Here is an 18,721-nt window from a genome sequence, read left to right on the forward strand (position 1 = left end):
CGAACACGACCCGTTAAGAAAACCTCAAACACGGACACGAACACGACACGAAATCCTCAGACACGAACACGACACGATCACGACACGAACCCATTAACGACACGAACCAATTCGGGTCAACACAACACGATAACAACACGTACACGAGATGACACGATAACGACTCGATAACAACACGACCTGATAACGGTTAAACCTATTAAAAATGAAAATAATAAGAATTAATAATATTAAAATATTATTTGTTAACGGATAACACGAACACGACACGAACACGTATTGTTAACGGATAACACGAACACGACACGAACACGACACGAAATTTTCGTGTCCTTAACGGGTCGACCCGATAAGGACACGAACCCAATAAGCTCTGACCCAAACCCATTATTTTCGTGCCGGTTCGTGTCGTGTTATCGTGTCGTGTCAAAAATTGCCAGCCTTAATTACATCCCTGATAGGACAAGATTCAACATGCGTTCAAAGTTAAATTTGAGAAAGAGCGACCAAGTTTTTTTTTCGATGGATATACAAAAATGCTTAAAGCTAGGGGATAATTGGTGGACAGAGCAGTCCACCAAGAATTGTGATTATACTCCCATGCCTTAAAAAGGTTCTTTCTTTTATTCATGTAACATTAACAAATTTCTTATATTATGTGGAAATTGTTTGCAAAAGACCATATTATCACAATAAAAGCATTAGAAAATTGTTACCTCGAAATTTTAAACTCAATATTTTCGAATATATACCCCTTATTAAAATAGATAAAGGTCTATTTAGATAAAGACAATCCATACAACAACAAAGTCGATTCAATATATAAAACATAGTATAAACAAATTAACAAATAACAAAAGACAACAACAATATACAAAAATGTAGACCACATATATGACATATCTAAACATTAAACCACAATAGGCATCAAAATCTCCTCAAAGCTTAAACTAAACAATCGATAGGGGTCTGATAACCCAAAAAAAACACAAAATCCATTAGAAAAACAATAATTAAATCAAAGCTCTAATGAAAAAAAAACACAAATTCCATGAGAAAAACAATAATTAAATCAAGCTCTAAATGCATCCGTCGACCATTTTAAATGTGTCATAAATTAGCAACAGGCTTCTACGAACAATATATATGGAGTACTATTATTTTACGAAAACCTTCATTACAATATAAAATGTGTAACATATCATCAATTTATAAATGTCGGTTTGCATGATTGTATCCCGAGATTAAATTTGTAGTGTGTTTGGTTTATGAGATTCAATCCCACAACTCAATCATAGATGTATATTCATGGGATAATTAGTTATAGCTAACTATCTATGACTAAAATAATTTCACAACTCAATCCTAGATAATATTTTGGTATTATTTTATTTTGAAAACCGAACACCACCTTAATACATTATTTAGTGGCCCGAGTTTGACCTTCTAAATGAACTTACACTGGTAGTAGTACTATTTTAATGTGATTGAAATCCAAAATGCTTGACTTATTAATAATTAGTCCTTCTTGATTTCAAGAGATATTTTATACAGATTATCTGTTAGCCATAACTAATATATCTTGATTCCAAAAGAAAGATAAAGAGTAAAGCGAGATGATCCAAACAAGTGTGTATTTAAATTTAGAAATGCAGTCCAAATTTTGGCTTCAAGATGAGATGATCTAATGGTCAATAATTGACCAAAAATACGGAAGATCATTATTAATCAGTTTTAGATCATATTATAAAATTTGGGTTTGATGTCATTTTTAGATCATTTTAGGTCATCCCTTATTAAAATGACCTAAAAATACACTAACAATGACCTACAAAATATCATACGTATGATTTTGTTCTGCATTTCTGTATTTAAATCTAGTTTTTCATAGATCAAAACCCGTAAAATAAATGTATATGTTCCACTAATAAAAATCAATAATCCTTAAATTGGTGTTGTTTCATTTGAAAAATCGAAATGCATAAACGCCAAGTTAAATAAAATTCTGTTTCAAAAAGCGCTGCCCAATGTTGTCATACATATGTTTATATTGTTTTTATTATATGTACATACACAAATTTATAAATAGAAAACTATTTTACGACATACATTCTAAAGTATAGTTGGTAACTATACATTTCCTTAAACTACATCTGTAGTGCGTGATATTTACATTGCCCATAAAAAGGTCAATAAATCTATATGACATGATAATATCTCGGGTGATTACATATTTATAAATAATTTAATGTTCTATTTTGAAGACTGATAAAAGAAGAAAGGACCAACTAAATTCTGCGCTGTTTAATTTTTGGGAAATACCTAAAACAAACGATATCTGCAGGGACGGAGCCAGAAACTCTTAATACGAGGGACAAAAATATACATAAAGATAATCTAAAAATTTAAGAAGGGATAATTAGTGGAAGATTAATATAAAAAATTCTATAGCAAGTTAAACATATATAAATGTAGTTATATAGTATTAAACTAGATCTATCCATGGACATCTGTATTGGTTTTTATTAGTGGATATTATGATAGGAAAATGATCAAAATAAAATCCATCTTAATATAGAAATGCAGTCCAAATCATGATCTAATTTGATCTGATAGTCAATAATTAACTAAAAATATGGAAGGTTATTATTAATCAGGTTTAGTCAGTTATAAATCTAGGTTTGATGTCATTTTTAGGTCATTTTAGGTTATCCTTTATTAAAATGACCTTAAAAACAATAACAATAACCTAAAAATGCACTTTCTTATGATTTTGTTTTGCGTTTTTATATTAAAATCTAGTTTGTATATATCATAACTCCGATTTAATTTAAATAAAAAATGAATGCTCAGCCCTCTAACTTCAGTGATTGTGCAAAATAAACTTGTTACTTTCTATATCACTTAATTACAAAAATCTCTTTATTTTTCATTTTCACATACATGTTTTCTAACATGATTAATAAAAATTAACAAAGATTTTTTTATTTTCTATTAAGCACGCTTTTCATACAAATTTTGCTAAATAAACTTGTTAGTTCTGCTTATCATTTTATTTTATTTGTTCATAAAAAATAGTGCTTTTAACACCTGCACCCTAATTAATTTATTTTCAAATTAATCATTAGTCATGATTGTTCACTTTGTAATACTACGGTATCTTTTTGCATTTAAGAAAACATTCAACTAATTGTTATACTCCTAAACTAAGTTTTTATGAACTTTGATGATATTCAATGTGTAAATATGTTAATATAATATCTATAGTTTACTATTACAGTGAATATATGGAAAAAAAATATACTACTCCTACTACTATCTATTGTAGTTTATTTTATATTACGATGCTTATTCATAAAGAAGAGTATCGTTAAAAGTGGTTATGACAATACAATTGTCATTTTTCGACGATGTCGGCTCTTTTGACTTTTACGGGCTATTTCGAATTTTCCTACCACTAAGCTTTAGGTCCCTCAATATTGACACAATTGTCATTTTTCGAGTTTTCCTACCATTGCTTTAGGTCCCTCATTAATAGTGGTTATAACGACACAATTGTCATTTTTCGACGATGTCGGCTCTTTTGACTTTTAAAGACTATCCTACCACTAAACTTTAGATCCCACAATATCGAAATCTAACATTATAACTGCATTGACTCGATAATGATTCTCCATTTATCTATAATATAAAAAATTTGGAATTATTGAATGCGAGGAGCGCATTAAAATTCAAGTATCTTCTCTTAATGATAAATTGATAAGCAATACTACGATAAAGAGGAAATTCTATGTGCGAGGAATCCCACAAATCTGGTGTGCCAGTAGAGCTTTACCCTAAAACTAGATTTTGATATATCCAAACAGCATCTTCCAGCCGTCAATTCAGATCCAGTCGATCTTAGCTGTTCTCCCCCAAATCAAATCCAGCCGTTAGATCTAAACCACGACGCGGGTCCCACCTCCACCACCGCGTATCTGCTGGGCCCACCCGTAGCTGCTCTCCCCAATCAACGGCTACCATCCATCACCACTCCCCACCAACGGCTGAGATTCCGTATCGTCAAATACAATGCCACACGCTGAATTCAATCCACCCTAGATCCCTCACACACTTTTATCTATCTCGCCAGCCTACTTCGCAAACCCCTCTCTCTCTCTCCAATACCTGGTTTCTTCAACCAGGTAAGGTAACCTAATCTCTTGCGGAGGAGTTGATTTGAACTCGAGCGGAGAGGTGAATTTTTGCTGCGGAGCTAATATGAACGGCGGGGATATGAACCAGAGCCAGAACAACAATCAGCAGCAGCAGCAGCAGATGCAACAGCACCAGCAGTGGATGGCGATGCAGCAGTACCAGCAGCAGTGGATGGCGATGCAGTATCCGGCTATGGCGATGCAGCAGCACATGATGTACAATCAACATTACGTCCCGTACTACCACCCGCAGCAGCAGCCGCAGCCGACGCAGGGGCAGAAGCACGGCAATCAGATTCAGAACGGCGCCGAGGATAATAAACGATCTGGATTGGAGATCTCCAGCCGTGGATGGACGAAAGTTATATCCAGTCGTGCTTTTCTCAATCTGGAGAGGTAATGAAAGTTTTAATGGTATTACTTATTCGATGGATGTGATTGATGTATGCTTAAAGTAGCAGTTATGTTGATATAATTATACAGTACGTTTTTGTTGGATTCCTTTAGCGAAGCTTATTGATTGCGTTTGAGAATTGAGAGATGAAACCCTTTCCAATTGTATTAGCTTGCCTCACGTGAAAACTGTCTGTGACAAATTAGAAAAAGAAAAAAAAAGGTTAAAATAAGCTGAAAGAAAACTCAATGCTAGACTGAAGGCTTTTTTGAGTTCATTGAGAACGCAAGTTTCCAAAACTTTGGTCCTTCATAGTGCACTGTGTATTGTACAGGCTAACAGTTATTGCCTTATTGGGGAAAGAGAGGAATGTGGTTTTCTTTTGTACTTAAGACTACGACTTAGATTTTGGTTGTACAGACTAATACTACTACTTGTAGTTTTTTTAGCGTATGATATCTGATGGAAATAAATATTGCAGATGTATTTTATGACCATGTCCGATGTCAATCGGTTTTTTTACTTGTGTTTCAACAACATTAGTCCATTAATTATGAAATTAATCATTAAAATTGACTTAAATAGAAGATACTATGTAATAGAAGATAGAAAATTTTTTGTTGTCCTGCATTACAATGTCCCCTCTTCTTGACTTGGTTCTGTCTGGCCGACGGAGTGACAGTATATGTAACATACATATACTAATGCTTCAACAACATTAGTCCATTAATCTTACTAAGGTTTTGAAAAGGTGTCTGCTAATTAGTTGGAATTTAACTTGCAATGAAGAATCACCAATGCATTATATTACAATGGATCCACATGGTAACTGGTGTGTTGCCTTCTCGGAATGCTTACTTGCACAAACTGATCGAACTTGAATTTTATTTAGTAGATTTGATGTGTCCCTTGATAGGTATTATCTGATACCCATCGACGTAACCCAGTTCTTTCCCTGAGGATTGATGTCGTTATAGCTCTATGTGAAGACCTAAGCTAACGATGTGAATGCATGGCGATCCATAAGATGATCATTTCCTCTCATGATCCTCCTGAAATGTATTTGAGTACAAGATTTTAATTTGCTCTTTATATTAATAACTTCTTTTATCAAACATGCAGGTTGTCTCAGTCAAGATAATCCGCATAAGCAGACAGGTCACTCTGAGAGATATGGATTCATTGAGTTCAATTCGCATGAAGCAGCAGAGAAAGTTCTGCAGAGTCTCAATGGGACCACCATGCTGAATACCGAGCAACCATTTCGCTTAAACTGGGCAGCCTTTAGCACTGGTGATAGGCGACCTAATACTGGTGGTAATGGTGTGATGTTGGTTCTGATCGTATCAATATTCGTCGGAGATTTGCTTCTGATGACTGATGGCAATGTTGAACCGACACATTTGCTAGTGATATCATCTGTAAAAAGGCGCTAAGTTGTGGCTGATGCAATAGTGGCGCGTTCAAAAGGTTATGGGTTTGTCAGGTTTGGAGAAGGTGCTTTTGAACTTGTTCAATTGATGATGGTATTCCTCCGATTCTTGCAGGCTTTGTCGAAAGTATTGAGGGCAGACGAGCTATATTACCTCGAGAAACAATTTGGATTGCTGAGTCCAGATGCAAATGCAGGCATAACTTTAGAGACCATAAAAATGGTCTGGTCTCATATCATAAACCAACAGTATTGCTTGCTTTTCTCATTCATAAGACGAACGCAGGGTTTTTTCCGGTTTATTGCAGGCGTTGATGAAAAGCGCAACAGATGCGATGAAGGAATCCCGGATCCTGGATTTCCTCGATCCGGTAACAATATAATAGTACTGTTTTCACCTATTTACCGTGTTTTTTGTGATAGGCCAACAACTTACTGACAGATGCTTCTGAATTGCAGCTAAACACGCTCGGGTATAGAAAGATGCATCGTGACGAGTTCTGTGCAGCTGCATTAAGTGTCCACCAGATGGAGATAGTCGATGGCTGGGAAGAACGAGCGCGATCTGCATATGCTATATTTGAGAGGGATGGAAACAGAGCTATCCTAATTCAAGAACTAGCATCAGTAAGCCGGGTTTTTTATCTTACAGTTTTCAAGAAGCCATCTTTTCCTCTGAGTTTTAACTCATGCGATTTTACTAGGAACTCGGGCTTAGCCCTACAGTACCAATCCATGCAGTTCTGCAAGAGCATATAAGACACAGTGATGGGAAGCTCACCTTGCAAGGTTTCCTTAGACTATTGCACACCCTGCAGCCATGCTCGCCTGCAAAAGACACCGTAAGAGCTACAATAGAGTTTCGGATAACTATGGTTAGTATTAAATTTGAACTGCAGCCCGGAACCAACCATCACATGTTTGGTCCGAGTCCTCCCTCGTTATAATATGGTCCCTTTTATCAGTAAAGCTCTCTGTTCTTTGAGAGAAAGCAAACATAACTACACAAAAACTGTATAGAAGTGATTTCGAGATAGATGTGAAGAGCTAAGTGATGCCACATTCTATCATTATTGTTTCATGACCGTACATATGTACGGTATATGACTATATGTACATCCTGATGTTCTGAATTCTGATGCAAAGGGCATTCAAAATCTACCATTTGGTTAAATTTCGGAACTGCATCATATACTCTATGTTCTTTTTCGGTAACGAACAAAGAAAACAACATAAGACAGTTAGCCACATCTGGATATAACAAGGAAAGGATCCTAAGTATCCCAAGTAATTAATCGAGCTTAATTCAATTATGTTTTCTTTTGTTTCTTTTGTGATGGGAGGAAGAATAATAAGAAGAAATGAATGAACCGGGTATCAGAATTCCGGTCAATCTAGCACAATTAATATTCCAAGAAGGTCATCAAAATTTTCAAGAAATATCAACAGTGTTCCATGGAAATGGAGGTAGTAGACTAGTAAACACCAAAAAAACATGCACACTAAGTGAAAAGGCTATACCAAAAAGCAATTCATTCTGCACCACAGTTGAGCAATAGAATAGTATAACGCAACAACTTACAAAAGAGCATTACCTAATTCATATCTTCCAATGTGAGTTTGGGACTAAACTCGGACTAATTCATCTCACGAACTATAGGATATATTATGCTACGGTCTGATAGTAATACAAAGATTGATAATCTTACAATTACCGCGTAGCAATGCCCCTCATCTTGATGACAGTCGTTGAAGAGATCATCGGCAAAAGCTGCCTCAAGTTCCCCCCATAGTAATAGCACGACTTCTCGTTCTCCAGCATCCCGGTGTCTGCCCACTTTCCTCTCGGCTCCTTCCACAGCTCCGGCTCAGGCTCCCTTGCAACCTGACACAGATTGTGCAACACACAGCAAGCAACGATTGTTTGAGGCGTGATTCAGTCCACATTCAAGTCCTGCATAATCTTCCACCTTCCTTTTAGCAATCCAATCGCCTCCCCACTGCCTTCCGCCCCTTCATCAGCGCCTCATCAAATGCATTCTGGGCGGGGCTGCCCGTCCTGTCGTAGCTGAAAGGCGTCATCAGGAACGAGAGCAAGGGGAAGCTCCAGTCCCCGACTATATACGGCCTCACAGGCTGCCCCTTGACGCTAAGCCTTATCCCAAACAATGTCGCTTGAAATCAGCTTGTTATACAGCAAGCTATCCCTAAAATGATCAGCATCTTCATGGCTCCGGGGGCTTTCACGCAGACATCCCAAAATATCTTCTTGTGATCGGCCACGACTGCATAGAAGGATGGAATCCGTATTTGCAATAGTACATGGAGCCGTTGACGGCATCGGGCTGAGTTTGTGGAGCTTGACGGGGTTGTATCAATTGCGCCGCAGACGTTCGGGAGGGGCGTGATTTTCTGAAATCCTGCGTCGTTTCGACGAGGCGGCGGCGGGGCGACGGGGATTTTGATGAATTCGGGGTAGAGCTTGGTGGCGAGGAGGCGGGTGACCATGTTTGTGATTTTGGAAATTAGGTAGGGCTCGAGGGCGTAGCGGGAGGCTAGGGTTTTGAGGGTGAGGCCGTGGCGAAGCGAGAGGACCATAGCGGACGGCGTAATCGAGGGGAGGGAAAGCTGGGATTGGGTGATGTAGGTTTGAGCTTCTCGACGACGGTGGTGAAGACGGGGTAGGACAGGCCGTAGAGGATCGCCATTGGGCGTCGCGGAGGGGGGCCTCCATTGCCAGATGCGCTCGGTGGAGAGGGCTCGGAAGGCGGCGACGGAGAATTCGGAGGGGGGTTTGGTGGCGGCGGCGGAGGAGGAGGTTTTGGGCTTCTTTTTGGAGGGGGGGTTGGAGGCGAGGTAGGAGAGGACGGAGGAGAGGGTGAAGAAGAGGAGGGGAGCAGCGGAGGTGGAGGCGGCGTCGGGAGGAGAGGAGGAGAGAGGGGGGAGGTGGTGGGGTCCAGGTAATTGTGGAAGTGGAGGAGGTTTGATAGCATCAGGAGGAAGTATTGATCCATGGTTGCAGAAACCCTAGAGAGAGAGAGAGAAGCGTTGGAGTTTTTGCTGAGAATTGGGGTTGCAGCGGCGACGGTTACGACGCCGTTTTGGAACAGTGGCAAAGGTTGTGAGAGAGCATCTCCAATGGTGGCTAGCGGCCGGCTAGCCGATTCCCGGCGCTAGCCGGTTCGCTCGCCGAACCATTGGAGTCGGCTAGCGCCAAATCGGCGAGCGGACGCCGATTCTCGGGCGCTGGCCGATGCGCTCGCCGATCGGCTTACCGTCATTGTAGGCGGGCGATCGGCCATACTTTTTTTTTAATTTTCGAAATACTATATATACGAAGAGGTGGGGGTCCGGATAGCGGCGGCGACGACGGTGACGGCTACGAGGAATGAGGCGGAGGCGCGGGCTCGTGTGTGGAAGAGGGTTTTTTTTAAAAATTAATGTAGTTTTTTTTATATTAATGTAATTTTACTATTATTATTGAATTTTTCCGTATCTGTGTCGTAAATTAATTCCGTATTTCTGTGTGATTGTTAATTATTTGTTTTTTATACTTTTGTTTATTGTGGCTAGGCTATTGCTTATCCAGTTGCTTGTCCTGATGATGCGACATGATGAGTTTTTAGTGCGAATGATGTGGCAGGAGGAGTTGTGGCTAGCTTATGGCTTGCTTATTACCTTCGTAGATGCTCTGATGAAAGAGGTAGACGTATTTGTATTGGTGCCACGTCATTTTAGTTATTGCGTCACCCCCATTTCTATTTAAAATAATTTCTGAGTTTTAGATAATTAATTGATAGGAGTATATATTTAGTTCATGATACCCAGACAAATTTACCACAAAATAGTGAGATTCGTTGATACATTATGTGTTACAGCTACAAGATTATCGAATACTCGATCCATATGTTTTTCGAATAGTCGAATACCTATCACGAGTATCCCAACTTGACAAATCGAGTACTCTAACACTCGAATCTTTACATATATTAATAAGTAATTAAAGAAATTAAGAATGAAAATCTATATTAAAATTTCTAAATCTAAAATTTAGTTTATTCAATTAGAATATAGTAATATATTAAATTCTTTTGGTGTGTATGGCAATTATGTATGTTTATGAACTTAAAAATTGCGAACTGTATTATCAAGGAGATCAGTAACTAACCGAGAGGCGATTGGAGAGAATATGTGTAGGCAGAAGTGCAATAGATACAAAGACTTAAAAGAAAGATACGGAATGTAGTGAGAATGGGGTCACTTTGACGAAGAATCGGAGTATTGACTTGTTTATAAAAGTTAAAGAAAGTTAACCTAATTAATTCTAATTAAGTAGGAGTAAAATACTTAGTCCAGTTTCAATAACCCTAAACAACTAAATCTAATTTATAAACAATAAATGAGGTATTCGTATAAATCGGGTTACCTGATACCTGAATTATTTTAAATTTTATCATCCGATCTCATGTTCAATTAGGGCTGACAATTTTCGACACGACACGATAATCCGACACGAATCCGCACGAAATTATTGGGTTGGGGTCAAGTCTTATTGGATCCGTGTCCTTATCGGGTTGACCCATTAAGAACCCGATAATTTCGGGTTGGGTTCGGGTCGGATGCGGGTCGGATACGGGTAACCCATTAGAAATAATATTATTATTTTTTATTATTTAAAAATATATATATTACTTTAATTTTTTAATTTCTTATAAATTAGGTTTAAATAGTATAAAATGAATTTTAATTATGTAAATTAGGTTAAAAATTAAGGCTTAATCGTGTAATATTAGGTTTTAATCGTGTAATATCAGGTTCGGGTTGTTATCGTGTCGTGTCAACCCATATTATATCGTGTCGATAACGGGTTCGTGTCGGATGCGGGTCGTGTTCGGATTTGAAGGTAGCAGGTCGGGTTCGTGTTCGGATTTATAGTTTCCTTAACAGGTCGGGTTCAGGTTAAACCTTATTGGGTTGGGTCATTATCAGGTTGACCCGATAACGACCCAATCCGCACGATTTGCCAGCCCTATGTTCAATCGCATAAAATTGGATATCGAGTATTCAATGTCCCACGGATATTGGATCGGACACGGGTGGGTACAGGTAAACCATAAACCTAATACCCGGTATAAAACCATAACATTTGCTTGGTGCCGGGCACTTTTAAAACCGAAACGCTGTCGTTGGGCACAATAGGAAAGAGGGAAGAACCAAGAAAGTGGATAAATTTTTTTTGTTAGGGTTTATTGATTAAGCTCGTTCGAAAACTTGTATCTCTTCTGCGGGAACGGAAGCTGATCCAAATCATTTCCAGCCATGACAGAGGTACGATCAGAAGTCTTTCGATGTATTTCGATTTTTTTATCGCTCAAAATTCCTAATTTCAATCTCCAAATGCGTGTTTAAAGCATATAGAATACGTGAATATGTTTTGAGTATTGATGTCGTGTGGTAGGTGTAATATTAATCATATACTTGCATCGTTATTGAAGAACGGAACTTTGATCCAAGCTGCGTTTGACAAAATCGAAACATGCCCCCCTAGTAGAACTAGAAGAATCTGAATTCAAGGATATAAAAGTTTAGTTGGGTTTTGTGAATTTTATAACTTAAGTTCTGAAAGATGATGCATCCGTAGATCAGATTGATTATTTTGAATGTTATTTCCTAGCATTGATTTAGGGGAGAAGAAGTGTTAGATCCACCTGTTGCTCGTGGCTTTTGCTTGGCAGAATTCTTAAATATATGACTGACTAAGTGGATTTAGCTTACGCATATTTTTGTTGCTTGTCCAACTTGAAAATACGTTTACAAGTATATATTTCAATCAGTAAGAAGATGAAGGGGTTATGATATGTGGTTGCTTGCCTCGCCCTCTTATATCCGCAAAAAACTTGACAATCTGTCTGTCTCTATGCATCATAATCATATTTATTCAATTATTTTCGTGTTTTTGTTTTTGATTGATATATAGTTAATGCTGTCTGAAAATCCCTTCCTTTTGCTCTCCAGTACTGGGTCAGTCAGGGTAACAAGTGGTGTGACACCTGTAAGATTTACATTTCCAACAATCCAGCCAGCATTAGAATCATGAGATTGGACAGCGGCACAAGGACAGTGTTGCCAAGAGGCTTAATACTATGCGGGAAGACAAGGCGAAAAAAGATAAGGAACTAAAGCAAGCAGCTAAAGTCCTGGAACAGATAGAAGCTGTGAGTTATCAACTTATCATACTGTTTTGTATGTGTTCTATTGTTATTTATTCAAGAAAAGGACCACCTTACTTTAGTAAAAAGGGGGAAACACTGGAATAATGTTATTTGGAATGCTGATGATATTTTTTGTTTACCTGTCTTGGAACAATTCTTTATGTGAAGTGTACCTGTGAAGCATACTTAAGTTTGATGTTTGTAGACATTTCTAGTCTATTATAGTGAAAGCCTGAAGGGCATGTTCCTTATCACATGTCATCCATTTTGTTCATGAATTGTGTTTTAGCTTGTAGTCATTTCAGACATTTACTCACTTTTTCTCTTGTACTAGGCCTTCTTCATTTTTTCTTGTTTTCTCCAATATTATTTGTTTTACCCTTTCCTTGTAGGTGCCTGATATTATTTTAGTATAGTTGAACCCATATGTGAATGAGGATAAACACAATTCTGTCTAATCTCATTATAGCTGTAATTTTTTCATTGCTAATGCTTGATATATTATACCTCCCATGTTTATGCTTTTACTTATTTGGTAATTACTCTGGTTCTCTTATGATTTACGCATGTCAGAAAGCCAATCGCAGCTACCAGAAGGATTTAGCATCTTTTCAAGAGGCAAGGGAGTCTAATGCCCAAGCACTTGTTGATGATCTAGAAGCTGATATGCCTGGAGGTGATAGAAATTGGTTTTGCAATTTGTTATTTAGTTGCCTATAAATCTGAGTCTGAGTTATAAAATGCGTATCAACCCCACTGATAGCACCATGACTAGTGGATATCCTTGTTATAATCACATTTTGTTGATGTCCTAAGTTTTATCTAAATTTTGCAAGAGAAAATGATATATCAAATTTTTTTTGTATAATGTGGTACATCTCCTGTCGCATGGATTTACAAGTTACTTGAACTCTTAAGTATAATCAATGGTGTTTATATGATTCATCAGGAGTACCATCATTTGTGTTTCCGGACCAACAGTGAGACTGCCATGTGCTCAATCTGTTCAGAGTTTGTAAACGATAGAATAATGCTTTCATTTAACCAATAATTTTATATAGCTGTCAGATCATTTGAAAAACTTGCATTTCTAAAGCTCCCTCACATTCTGTATATTTGATCTAATTGAGTTTCTCTGAACAACCACATTCTCTTGCCATTCTTGGCTGAACTTTTCAATTAGTTCTAATCACTTTCGTCTTTCAATGGACAGAATGGGAGCATGACACTTCATCAGGCTACTACTATAACCAAACAACTGGTTTTCACTATGATCCCAATTCTGGCTTCTACTACAGTGATTCTCTAGGTATGCACATTCTCTTTAGTAATTTCTGTTTTAAATATTTTTTTTTTCTGTTAGGTGCTAATCTAATAATATGCCAATACAATAGGTAAATGGGTGCCTCAAGAAGATGCCCTGGCAGCATTTCAAGCTTCTACAATGTCTGTCAAGAAGAGACCTAGTTTGGGAAAGCCACCATCAGCATCGGAGAGCAAAAGTGGGTCAACCTCTGAAAGTGGGCCTCCACCCGGACGTTTGGTTTCCACGCCACTCAATCCGATGAGAACTACAAAAGGTGCTAAATCCTCGGTTGCTGTTGCTGTTGCTGTTGCTGTCAAGAGAAAGCAACCAGATGAGAAGCCCAAAGCTGTTTCTAAAGAGGAAGCAGCTGCACTGAAGGCTAGGGAGGCTGCGAGGAAGAGAGTTGAACAGAGGGAGAAACCATTGCTTGGTCTATACAGGCCCTGATATATATGTGTTTGCTTCCAGAAACCCTTCCATGTTTGTTGCAAGAGGTGAATTTCAAAACCATAATTGTTTATACTACTAGACATATTAAGGAAGTTTGCTTTGTTGTAAACATTTACCTCTAAATGATGCTCCACAAATCCATCCATCAATTTTGTGTGTTAAGAAGATGCCCCTGTAGAATTGCTTGGATAGAATATGAATCTGTGTTTCCTAAAGTAGCTCATCATCTGATTGTCCAAACTTGATGTGCATGCAGGAGTCCAAAGCTTAAAGTGGCAACTGATTGATGCACTCGGATGTTTCGGCATGTGCTATCTTTCAATGCAGGAAAAGGTGAATACGGCAATGTTTGTGCACCGACTTGTACCATGTATTGATAGACCTGCGTTTCTGTTTGTAGGTCGAGGGACGATGACCTTAGATGTATCTTCCAAAGATTATAGCTTTACATGGGTAATTCTTTAAAATTTCTGAATATTCTTGAAGCGAAAAACGGTCCCATTTCTTTCTGCTCCCCTTTTACCAGAAACACTTGAAACTAAATGGTTTATGTTATATACGTTCCGATAGTTCTTTATCGTTCCCACAAAACTGCTCTCTATCTTTCTATTTTGATGCATTAGGGAGGGAGTGGTCTTGCTATGGTTAGAGATAGTCACTTTGAATCCGCTAATGCCTTCTGTGTCGACCCAGTGGGGATGGGTGTGAAAGTGTGTCCATGCAAACTACTGGAGCTCGGCTTCTGAGCTCGGAAATGAAGCTCGGCTTTGAGTCCGGTTGTGATCGAGTGGTGGAGCCTCGGCAGCTCCGAGAAGAGATCAAGAAATAAAGCTCGGCTTTGAGCTAGCCGAGAAAGGCAGTTCGGTTGATAACCGAGAAAGGCAGTTCGGTTGATAGCCGAGAAATGCAGTTCGGTTGCTAACCAAGAATGGCAGTTCGGTTTTAGCCGAGCAGCGGTTATAACTAACTTTGGGAAATAGAGTTAGTTGGATTTTATTTCTTGATTGCATCTTGTATAAATAGCTCGATAGAGCTCAGTAGTGACAGACGCAGAACACAGATTACACACACAATTAGAAGAGAATTCTTGCACTAGCTAGCGTTTGCTTAGAGTGATAGATTGTGAGTGTGAAGTTCTTGTATTGAGAGTTCCATCAATAAGATTCCGGTCATCTTCTCCGTGGACGTAGGTGGATTATCACCGAACCACGTTATATCGTTTGCGTGCTTTATTTCCTCGTTCGTGCGTGTGTGAGATCGGCGGTATCACGACCCAACAAGTGGCGCCGTCTGTGGGAAGACTTCCACGATTTGCCGATTGATTGGTTTCTGGGTGAGTTCGTGTCTAGAGGTTCCGTTGTATAAGCTGATCTTGGCGATTGCCCACCGCTCGTTTTGAGAAATGTCTACAGCCAAGTTCGAGGTGGAAAAGTTCACCGGGAGAAACGATTTTGGGCTGTGGAGGCTGAAGATGAAGGCCATCTTGATGCAGCAAGGCCTATGGGATATCTTGAAGAATGAAGGTGACGCTAAAGAAGGCAAACCTGATGCTGATGAAAAGGAGAAGCAAAGGCTTCAAGATATGCAGTATAAGGCTTATAGCACCCTGATCTTGAACCTCACGGACAGGGTGCTAAGGGAAGTTTCCAAGGAGGAGACGGCTGCAGGAGTATGGGGGAAACTTGAGTCATTGTACATGACCAAGTCTCTGGCGAACCGGTTACATTTGAAGCAAAGGCTTCTTGCTTTCAAGTTTTCAGATGGGAAGAGCATTTCTGAACAGCTCGAGGAGTTTGGGAAATGCATAGATGATCTTGAGAATATCGATGAGGTCATTAAAGATGAGGATAAGGCATTGATGTTGCTCAATTCCCTGCCTAAAAGTTATGAGCACTTCAAGGATGCAGTGCTTCTTGGAAGAGAAACCAAGGTCACCTATGAAGAGATTCATTCTGCATTGAAGATGAAGGAATCGCAGAAGGCTAATAACAAACAAACTGATCCAGTAGCTGAGAGTCTGCATGTGAAAAATAATCAGAATAAAAGGGGTTCCAAGAAGAAGTTCCAGAAGAAGGAAGAAGGTGGAGTATGGAAGGAGAAGAGAAGCTGTCACTACTGTAAGAAACCGGGCCATTTAAAGAAGCATTGTTTTGCTTGGAAGAGGAAACAAGAGCAAGAAAAGGCTGGGAACATAGAGACTGCTGATCTGGCTCAGGATGTTGAAGATAATGAAGCTTTGAATATCCACTCAGGGGCCAAGATTGAAGAATGCTGGATCATGGATTCAGGGTGCTCCTTCCACATTTGCTCACACAAATCTTGGTTCCAAGAATTATCAGCTTGGGAAGGATCAGTGATGCTAGGAAATGATCAAGTGTGCAATGTCAAGGGCATTGGGAACATCAGATTGAGGATGAAGGATGGGAGTATGAAGACTCTCACAGAAGTCAGATTCATTCCTCAAATCAAGAGAAATTTAATATCTCTTGGAATGCTAGAGTCAAAAGGGTGCAGATTCAACTCTGGTGATGGGATCCTCACAGTAACAAAAGGCACCAGAATTGTGATGGAGGCCCAGAGAAAGAACAGCCTATACTATTTGCTGGGTGAAACCGTGGTTGATGCTGTGAATCTTGCCCAGACAGAAGACCTGCATCTATGGCATGCCAGGCTTGGACATGTGGGTGAGAAAGGCATAAGAGAGCTGGCTAAACAAGGAGTGATGAAGTTAAGTGCATCAGACAGCCTAAAGAAATGTGAATCTTGCATTCTAGGAAAGGCAAAGAAGCTGCCATTTTCTGGTGGGAAACACACTTCATCAGCCCCATTTGTGTATGCCCACAGTGACTTGTGGGGGCCATCCCAAACTGAATCCATAGGTGGAGGTAAGTATTTCATCTCCATCATAGATGATTACTCAAGAAAAGTGTGGATTTACATTCTAAGAGAGAAGTCCCAAGCTTTTGAAAAATTTAGAGAATGGCATGCTAGATATGAGAATGAAAAGGGCTCAGTGCTTAAATATCTAAGGACTGATAATGGCATGGAGTTTCTGTCTGCGGAGTTTGATAGTTTCTGTAAGGTGAAAGGGATAAGAAGGCATAGGACCGTGCCAAGAAATCCTCAACAGAACGGGCTGGCAGAAAGAATGAATAGGACATTGCTAGAAAGGGTGAGGTGCATGCTATTCTACTCTGGAATGCCAAAGAGATTCTGGGCAGAGGCTGTCTCTACTGCAGCTAATCTGATCAATAAGTGTCCATCATCTGCTATATCCAATGAGACCCCAGATCAAAGATGGTATGGAAGCCTAGGTGATTACTCAGCCTTGAAGGTGTTTGGGTGTGCTGCTTATGCACACATTAAGCAGAGTAAATTGGAGCCAAGGGCAAAGAAATGTGTGTTGTTGGGATACCAAGATGGGGTAAAAGGATACAGATTGTGGAATTTGGATAGAGAAGGCAGAAATATCATTGTGAGCAGAGATGTGACATTCAATGAAGAGGAGATGCCATTTAAAGATGATGGGAAGCCCTCTGGTGGTGGCAGTAGCTCTGAAATGCAAAACCTTGAGTTTGGTGGAGAATCTGCTGGAACAGACACTGATGAGGATGTTGTGATCACAGGAAATCAAGAAGAAGGTGGAGCAACTAGCTCTCAACATACTCAGAACACAGGTGAGCAGGAGTCACCAGTGCAGCAAGCTGCTGCAGCTCAAGGGGCCAGAAGAAATCCAAGAAGAAATGCAGGCCTACCTAGCAGATTCTCAGATTATGACATGAGCTTCTTTGCTCTATGTGTAGCAGAAGTACTCATGTTTTCAGAACCCTCAACCTATGAAGAAGCCATGAGTTGCAAGGAAAGTCAGAAATGGATCAAGGCCATGGAAGAAGAAATAGAGTCCTTGCTGAAAAATGGGACTTGGATTTTGGTGACTGATCCAGGGACTCAGAAGCTGATCAGTTGCAAATGGCTGTTTAAGAAGAAAGTAGAGGTGGGGGAAGTTGAAAGCATACGGTTTAAGGCAAGGCTGGTTGCTAGAGGATTCACACAAGTAGAGGGTATTGACTACACAGAGGTGTTCTCTCCAGTGGTGAAGCACACTTCCATTCGGATCTTATTGGCCATGACTGCTCATTTCAACTGGGAGCTGCATCAACTTGATGTGAAGACAGCATTTTTGCATGGAGATCTAGAGGAAACGATCTATATGATGCAGCCTAAGGGTTTTGAGAAGCCGGGAGAAGAAAAGAAAGTTTGCTTGTTAAAGAAAAGCCTATATGGGCTCAAGCAAAGCAGCCGGCAGTGGAACAAGAAGTTTCATGAGCAGATGGAATTGATGGCATTTGAGAGATCCAGTTTTGATAGCTGCGTGTATGTCAAGAGAAGTGGAAATCTAATACTGGCCTATCTACTGCTGTATGTGGATGATATTCTGCTGGCAGGATCAAGCAAGAGTGAGCTGCTGTCTGTCAAGGAGGAGTTGAAGCAGAGATTTGATATGAAAGATCTTGGGGAAGCCAAGAGAATCTTGGGTATGGATATTGTCAGGAACAGAAAGAAGAAAGAACTGAAATTGGTTCAGGCTGATTATATCAGAAAGGTGGTAGAAAAATACCAGGTAAGGAGTGAAAAGTCAGTATCCACTCCATTGGCTAGCTGCTTCAAACTCAGTAAAGAACAGATGCCAAAGACAGCTGAAGATAGAGAAGAGATGAGCAGGATACCCTA

The 18,721-nt window shown here is 39.4% G+C and overlaps 2 protein-coding genes and 2 pseudogenes across 2 annotated transcripts; 3 read left to right on the forward strand and 1 right to left on the reverse strand.

Annotated features, from left to right (window-relative positions):
• Positions 1-4,115: 4,115 nt before the first annotated feature.
• On the forward strand, positions 4,116-5,910 carry LOC121754287 (polyadenylate-binding protein RBP47-like). The gene is made up of 2 exons (XM_042149661.1): positions 4,116-4,592; positions 5,713-5,910. The coding sequence occupies exons 1-2, from the start codon at positions 4,261-4,263 to the stop codon at positions 5,729-5,731; spliced, it is 351 nt and encodes a 116-aa protein (XP_042005595.1). The 5' UTR covers positions 4,116-4,260; the 3' UTR covers positions 5,732-5,910.
• On the forward strand, positions 5,832-7,195 carry LOC121754781 (CDPK-related protein kinase-like). The gene is made up of 6 exons (XM_042150088.1): positions 5,832-6,011; positions 6,138-6,245; positions 6,331-6,393; positions 6,482-6,649; positions 6,727-6,897; positions 7,169-7,195. The coding sequence occupies exons 1-6, from the start codon at positions 5,832-5,834 to the stop codon at positions 7,193-7,195; spliced, it is 717 nt and encodes a 238-aa protein (XP_042006022.1).
• Positions 7,196-7,733: 538 nt separating this feature from the next.
• On the reverse strand, positions 7,734-9,145 carry LOC121754782 (annotated as a pseudogene).
• Positions 9,146-11,187: 2,042 nt separating this feature from the next.
• LOC121753896 lies at positions 11,188-14,500 on the forward strand (annotated as a pseudogene).
• The last annotated feature ends 4,221 nt before the right edge of the window (positions 14,501-18,721 follow it).

This window comes from Salvia splendens, chromosome 11 (genome assembly GCF_004379255.2).
Source record: "Salvia splendens isolate huo1 chromosome 11, SspV2, whole genome shotgun sequence".
NCBI lineage: Eukaryota > Viridiplantae > Streptophyta > Magnoliopsida > Lamiales > Lamiaceae > Salvia > Salvia splendens.

What these genes read in the sequence shown, in the direction of transcription:
- LOC121754287 (XM_042149661.1), top strand. Translation starts at nt 4,261, where the DNA reads ATGAACGGCGGGGATATGAACCAGAGCCAGAACAACAATCAGCAGCAG.
- LOC121754781 (XM_042150088.1), top strand. Translation starts at nt 5,832, where the DNA reads ATGCTGAATACCGAGCAACCATTTCGCTTAAACTGGGCAGCCTTTAGC. An exon ending in ATTTGCTAGTGATATCATCT is followed by an intron (nt 6,012 to 6,137) that starts GTAAAAAGGCGC and finishes CGATTCTTGCAG; the next exon opens with GCTTTGTCGAAAGTATTGAG. An exon ending in CTTTAGAGACCATAAAAATG is followed by an intron (nt 6,246 to 6,330) that starts GTCTGGTCTCAT and finishes GGTTTATTGCAG; the next exon opens with GCGTTGATGAAAAGCGCAAC.